The following is a 7,912-nucleotide window of genomic DNA, read 5'->3' as shown; positions in this document are numbered from 1 at the left end:
TTCCTATTGCTGTTTGTTCCGGATTTCGAATGGGCTTGGCTCTATATGCTTGGTTCAAGATGGATTTTGGGCTTAATATGACAAGGTGAGTTCAATGGGTAGGTTGCCCATGTGAGTCAACTCGGTGAGCTGACTTAGTGCTTTGAACGGGTTTTGACTTGGTTTTTCACAGGGTTAGGCTTCCTATTTTTTTAGTTTTAGAGTTAGGGTTTAGTTAGGTTTGATTGACTAGGTTGACCGGGTTTTGGCGTTTGGTTAGGATTAAATTTGGGATTTTAATTGGGTTTAGGATTTGGATTAGGTTTAAGGTTTAGATTAGGATTTAAATTAGGCTTATGGTTTTTGATCCACGTGTTAGGCTAGGGTAAGGTGCCTAAAATGGACAGGCAGAATTGTTCATATTCAAAGATAAAATGACCAAATATTATAGAGGAGGATGCCATGCTTATATGGGTATGTTGAATCCAAATGTTATTCGGGTGTGCCTCTTGTGGGCACGCACATCCCAAACATCATTCTTTTAATAATAATAAAAAACCTTAGGTGGGACACACCACGTGAAGCAATGCACAATGATGCTTAAAACCGATAAATTCACATATGATAGCCCACCTAAAATTTCTAATGGCTCGAGTTTAGGTGCGTTTCATCATCTTGATAGATTTAAAATAATTAATGGATTTGATTAAACATTCAAACCCCATATTCCATGTGAAAATGAATACGGTGGGCATTTTGCTTTCCCTCTCAAATGTCTCCCATTGTTTCCTTTGATGTGATCCAACTTGTATATGAACTAGATATTGTTATCTTGCCCTAAAATTGGAGGCGGCATAAAATGGACAGGTTGGATGGGAATTCGAAACACGTTGGCCCCACAAAGCCCTAACGTATGACAATTATGGTAAGATCAAACACATTTGATCATCCCCCAAATGTAATAAATCTTCCAATCTTTGGGGTTTTCGGTATGTGGGCCATCAACTAAGAGTTAGCAACCAAATCAATGGTTTAGATCAGTGAAATCGTGGGCCCCACTTGTACAAACTGAAAAGTGAGGAGCAATATACAAACCACCTAAGTGAAAAAAGATTTATAACACCCAAAAACCTCTACTCCAACTAACATCTCTATCTCTCTCTCGCTTTCTCTCTCTGTCTCTCACTCTAAGAAAGAAAGAAAGCTCTCCAAAGAAATTTCTCTCCAAAACATAAGGTAAAAGAACCAAAGACCCATCTTTCATCTCGACCGTCCATCATCCTCTTTTCATTTCTCTTCATTCATCTCTGCCTTCTCTTGCAGGCATTCATCCATGGCAATTTCCATCTCCACCCCTCACTCAACCCTCCTCTACCTTCTCCTCCTCCTCACAACCCTCCCCGCCGTCTCATCCACACGTGCCGCCATCTGGACCGTTCCGCCCCAGATACGCAACATCATCGAAGCGCTCATCAACGCCGGCAATTTTGGAAGCTGGGCCAACGTCCTCCACGGCACAAATCCATCATCCTTCCCTCTCTCAGCCATTCTCTTCATCCCGAGCGATGATGCCCTGGCCCACCTTTCTCTCAGACCCATCGTCGACGTGTCACTCATCCAAATCCCCCATCAGTTCGCGTTCTACGATCTGCAGCAGTTCCAGATAGGCGCCCGTATATCAACACTCCTTCCGAACAAGACGATCGTCATCACTAACAACACTCGATCGAATTTCACCGTCGATGATAGTCTCATCATCCATCCCGATCTGCAGCAGTTCCAAAAAAAAAAAAAAATCCATAAAAAAGTCAGGTGGGTCCTATGAAAGTCTTATATGGAGCTGATATTTTATACGTACGGTTCAAATAAGGGTTTTCAGTAGGGCAGCAGTGGGCCCGGCCGGTCCAACAATTGAGACCCGAGACCCGAGCTAGAGCCTGAAAAAGATCATTTTTTTTCCGCATTGAATGTTTCCAATCTATATCCATTAATCAACTGACCAGTGACCACATACATACAGATGTATAAAACCAGTGGTCTACATCTTGATGGATTGCCTAATCCCGGCCCACAACCGAAGCTAGTAGGTCCAACATCGGGTCTGGATCTTTGGGTCGGGCCGGTTACCCAGCCCCTTCCACCCTTTGTTCTCCCCTGATGAACGGACTGGATTTACATAGACAACCATGGTGGGCCCCACATACATTGGGTGTTTTACGCTCTACCTCAAATTCTCCCAAAGAAATCATGCACAAAAAAAGCCAGCAATATACAAAAAGAAATCTTCAACGAACCTTGAATCAAGAAGAACAATAACAACAGACTGCCACAACATCACCCAAGAAAAAAAATCAAGAAATCAGAGGAGAATGAGAAGAAGAAGTTCTAACACTCATGTATCCACCTCTCCACCGAGGTTGAATGATGCCCGAATTCCAACACTACAACCCACCAAGATCGTCCGATCCCACTCGCATCTTCAACGCAGATTCCCAGGCTGAATCTTGAATGCAAAAATCACAAAGATCACCGACACTATGATCGGAAACTCAGTGCACTGGCACGGTGCATCAGACCGGCCCACTTCCGGCGATGCCGCCTGCGGTGCAGATGACTCCACATCATCATGCGATGCACTGACGGTGGTACAGGGACTGCCATACAGAGATGAGTTGAGGACGGACCCGATTCCGTGGACAGCGATCACACCGTTGTTGTATATGTCGGGATAGATGATGAGGCTATCATCGACGGTGAAATTCGATCGGGTGTTGTTAGTGATGACGATCGTCTTGTTGGGAAGGAGAGTTGATAAACGGGCGCCTATCTGGAACTGCTGCAGATCGTAGAAGGCGAACTGATGGGGGATGATGTGGTATTGGATGATTGACACGTCGATGACGGGTCTGAGAGATAGGTGGGCCAGGGCATCATCGCTCGGGATGAAGAGAGTGGCTGAGAGAGGGAAGGATGATGGATTTGTGCCGTGGAGGACGTTGGCCCAGCTTCCAAAATTGCCGGCGTTGATGAGCGCTTCGATGATGTTGCGTATCTGGGGTGGAGCGGTCCAGATGGCGGCACGTGTGGGTGAGACGGCGGGGAGGGTTGTGAGGAGGAGGAGAAGGTAGAGGAGGATTGAGGGAGGGGTGGAGATGGAAATTGCCATCGACGAATGCTTGCAAGATTAAGAGAAGGAAGATCGATGAATGAAGAAAAATGAAAAGAGGATGATGGACGGTGGAGATGAAAGATGGGTCTTAGATTCTTTACCTTATGTCTTGGAGAGATTTCTTTGGAGAGATTCCTTTGGAGAGCTTTCTTTCTTGCTTTCTTTGAGAGAGAGAGAGAGAGAGAGATAGGGAGGGAGATTTTAGTTGGGAGTTGGGTTCTTGGGTCTTATAAACAGACCGGAATCGTTTGGGGGCACGTGCTTTATGTGGCGCCTAAAACAGCCAAGCTATATGGGTCCCACCATGTTGTATATGTGAAATCTACTCCGTTCATTAGGTGAGAAATATTATTTTGGCCGTACTTGCAGAATATAGGCGGTATTAAAAAATCATATGGGCTACTCCAAAGGGAAAATGTAAAATTGTGAAAAAAAACTGCTGAGTTCACAACGTGTGGCACGGATTTAGCTGATTTTTGGTATTGGGACATAACATTGAAAGATGCAAACCATCGTGGCCCATTCATAAACTTAAGGTTGGTGTGCCATCCCTATTGCAAAGAGGCTAATCTGAGGTCACGATTTAGCTGATTTTTGGTATTGGGACATAACATTGAGAATAAAAGCTGATGGACCGATTGGATTTTACACATACAATATAGTGGGCCCCACAGATTGGGTTGGAGAGAGGTGTGAAGTGCAGTGGATCCCTGTGGGGACCACCGTAATGTATGTGCCTTGCATTTATTCCGTCCATACGTTTTATAATTTTTTTTTAGGGAAATATCCCAAAAATAAAGAATATCCAAATTTTAGGTAGCCCACGCCACAGGAAATAGTGATAATTGAATACCCACCATTAAAATTTTCTTGGGCGCCACTGAAATGTTTATTTCCCATCCAAACTGTTGATAATGTCACAGAGACCTGGATGAAGGGACTACACAAATATCATCTTGATTCAAAACTTTCGTGGTCTACAACAAGTTGTTAGTGGTCAATCACCACTGTTTTCTGTGTGGTCCAAATGGGATTTGGATTTTCTTCATTTTTTGGATCATGGCTAAAATGATCTGTAAAAACAGATGGACAGTGTGGATTTAAGGAACATACATTACGTACGGTGGGCCTCACAGTCAGGGATCCATCCTCCCAAGGCGCTCCCTAGTTGCACAGAAGATTCCAGTCCTGTAATTTTGATTGATCACACGTGGGCATTTAGAAATTACTCAAAATTCGATTAATTCAAATTATTCTGTCCGAATTATGGCTTCAAGTTGGTATGAATGATTATCCAACAATTACTCTTATTCGATTTTCTGACCATCGGAGCAGAGGACATTTTATTGGACAGTTAAAATGAAAAATATACAATGGTCCTATTTAAACAAACATGTGTCCAAGGATCAGAGGTTCGAATTTTTCAAATAATCTTATTTTTGTCCTGTGACTTAGAGACATTGGATTTCACAATGTACTCGGTTTTTCTCGACTTCGTATCGGAAATGTGTACGCATTCTACGTTACTGCATATCACGTGTCATTGGCCTTCGGAGTATTGAATAATTCTCACCAAGCAATCGGTTGTCAACGGTTTTTTTTTTTAACCACCGAAAGGTCTAGTAGAAGCTTCTGCGTGGGGAAGCTAGATGGGTCTGCAGAAATCTACCCGGTTCATCTGTTTTTCTATCTAATTTTAGGACAAAAAATGAAAATTAGGTAAATCTAAAACTCAAGAAGCCATGTAAGGAAAAAGTAGTAAAAGAAATGCTTACCATTGAAACCGGCTTAAGACCACCTTAATGTTTATATGTCATCCAAACCATTATAATGTCATTATCAGTGAGATGAATTGAAAAAACTAAAAAACTTATTCTGGTGAAAGAACTTGTGTGGCTATACAAATGTTTCAATAGTGGTCGTTGAATCCATATTATTTCTTCTTGGGTGGTTCATTTGAGTTTTAGATCCACCTCATTTTTTTAAATCTCGTATCTTAAAATGAACCAGCAAAAACATCATTGTGAGCCCCTTAAAGGGGTGTCAATAGGCCCGGCTCGATCCTTAAAAATAAAATCTGGAATATGCCCGGCTCAATCCTTAAAAATAAATTCTGGAATAGGCCTGCCCGATGCCCTAGCCCAAAACAATTCAAATTCCGGGCCGAAACCTACCCCAGCCTTGGCCTGTTGACAGCCTATCCCTTTAGCTTAGGAACTTCCTATAAAGACAGATTGCAAGAATCAAGGCCAAGATTGTCAGTTTGTACAAGAGGGGCCCACGATTTCACTGATCTAAACCATTTATTTGGTCGCTAACTCTTAGTTGATGGCCCACATAGCAAAAACCCCAAAGATCGGAAGATTTATTATGTTTGGGGGATGGTCAAATATGTTTGATCTTGTCGTAATTGTCATACGTTAGGGCTTTGTGGGGGCCAACGTGATTCGAATTCCCGTCTAACCTGTCCATTTTATGCCTCCTCCAATTTTAGGGCAAGATAACAAGTTCAAGCTCATATATAAGTTGGATCACACCAAAGGAAATACTGGGAGACATTTGGGAGGGAAAGCGATATGCCCACCGTATTCATTTTCACATGGAATATGGGGGTTTGAATGTTTAATCAAACCCATTACTTATTTGGCTCTATCAAGATGATGAAACACACTTAAACTCAAGCCATTAGAAATTTTAGGTGGGCTCTCATATGTGAATTTATGGGTTTTAAGCATGATTGTGCATTGCTTCATGTGGTGTGTCCCACCTAAGTTTTTTGAAATTATAAGAATGATGTTTGGGATGCACGTGCCCACAAGAGGCACACCCGAATCACATCTGGATTCAACATATGCATATAAGCATGGCATCATCCCCTATAATATTTATTTGGTCATTTTATCTTTGAATATGAACAGTTCTGCCCATATTAGGCACCTTACCCCAGCCTGACAACTTGATCGAAAACTATAAGCCTAATTTAAATTCTAATCCAAACCTTAAACCTAATTCAAATCCTAAATCCAATTAAAATCCTAAATCTAATCCTAACCAAAAGCCAAAACCTAGTCAACCCAGTCAATCAAACCTAACTAAACCCTAACTCTAGAACTAAAAAAATCGAAAGCCTAACCTAATGAAAAACCAAGTCAAAACCTGATCAAAGCACTGAGTCAGCTCACTGAGTCGACTCACATGGTCAACCTACCCATCGAACTCACCTTGTCAAACCAAGCCCAAAATCCATCTTGAACCAATCACATAGAGCCAAGCCCATTCAAAATTTGGAACAAACAGCAATACAACATCCCTGAAGGAAGAGCCTCCACACGTATAAGGGAGCTCACTTGCCCAAGCAAGAGATCTCGTGTGGCACCGGCGGCTCCCTGGGAGTTGCAAGCCACGTGGCAGGTTTCCTACCTTAGAAGGAGTCTTGTACGTGTGCAATCTCTCCCCTTACAACCTATGAACATGTGACACTATGAATTAACTTTGATGCATTACTTCTTGACCAAAATTACAATCCATGCCATCCAATCCAACTTATGAAATCTTACCATGTTGCAATCTTGAATCCCAATTATTTGAGCCTTTCCTAACCTCAAACTTTGCAAGAATTACCAAAAATCAGTTTGGGAGGCTATAAATAGTCCCCTCCCATTCCCATTTGGATCATCTAGAAGAGTCTTAAAAACCCTAATCATCCTTAAGCATCCAAAAAACTTATTAAGCCTTTAGTCATCTTTGCCAAACGGATTAGCATGTAAATCGATTACACTTAAGGGCGTAACTCAAGATATCATTCCATTGACTTTAGCTATTCATTAAACACCTTGGGATCCCATTGACTTAAGGGCGTAACTCAAGATTGGTGGTATGATATTGACGAAGACTTGCAACGATGTGGCTTTCCTCTCCTAAGCAATTGGGAGGAAATGAAGGTGAGATTGAAGTAGAAGTTTCTACCATTCGATTATGAGATTACTTCTTTCCAAAAGCTTCTTACGCTTCAACAAGACAATCTAACTATGAAGGAATACACACAACATTATTATGACTTAGTTATTCATTGTTGCCTTATGGAGACTAGAAATCAACAAGTTGTGTGTTATTACAGTGGACTATGGTTCGACATTTAAAGAGAACTGGTAATCGTTTGGCTCAATAGTGTAGACGAAGCGCATTAGATGGCCCGAAAAGTGCATGAGCAGAAATTGGTAATAAGATGCAATAGCCCTCAAGTCAAAGGCTATACATCCACTTGTCTTATTGTTAGAGACTCCACAACCCATTTATAACCAATTGTGCCATGTGGACAGAACTTTGGCTTAATCTTCTTTCCCGAACCAGTGACACAAAGGGAAAATCTATTGTCGTGACTCAGGAGAGGTCCGCTAAGTGGACATTACGCGACAGAGTGTCCTCATCATTTTTAGTTATATGAGAGAAAAGAATAAATGGTGCAAAGAAAACTTCATTGTACACCAAGTGGAAGGTGAACATGAAAGCGATCTAGAAGATGGCGATCAGGAACCTGAGGAAGGCTTATACAACCTCAAATAAAAATTATCATTGGTGGTCTAAAGGATTCTGATAGTACCAAAAGATGAGGCCTAAGAATACAGGTTGAGAAAAGTGAATATCTTCCATACATGAGTACCTTATGATGGAAAGGCTATCAAGGTCATTATTAACGGAGGCAACAATATGAACCTGGTCTCAAAAAACATAGTGGAGAAGTTAAAGTTGAAACTTCACAAGCAT

General features: G+C 41.8%; 1 protein-coding gene across 1 annotated transcript; it reads left to right on the top strand.

Moving 5' to 3' along the window:
• The first annotated feature begins 29 nt into the window (after positions 1 to 29).
• LOC131231834 (uncharacterized) lies at positions 30 to 1,804 on the top strand. The gene is made up of 2 exons (XM_058228138.1): positions 30 to 85; positions 1,303 to 1,804. The coding sequence occupies exons 1-2, from the start codon at positions 30 to 32 to the stop codon at positions 1,802 to 1,804; spliced, it is 558 nt and encodes a 185-aa protein (XP_058084121.1).
• Positions 1,805 to 7,912: the final 6,108 nt, after the last annotated feature.

The sequence above is a fragment of the Magnolia sinica genome, chromosome 17 (genome assembly GCF_029962835.1).
Source record: "Magnolia sinica isolate HGM2019 chromosome 17, MsV1, whole genome shotgun sequence".
Lineage (NCBI taxonomy): Eukaryota > Viridiplantae > Streptophyta > Magnoliopsida > Magnoliales > Magnoliaceae > Magnolia > Magnolia sinica.
This window is presented reverse-complemented; position numbering and strand designations above follow the sequence as displayed.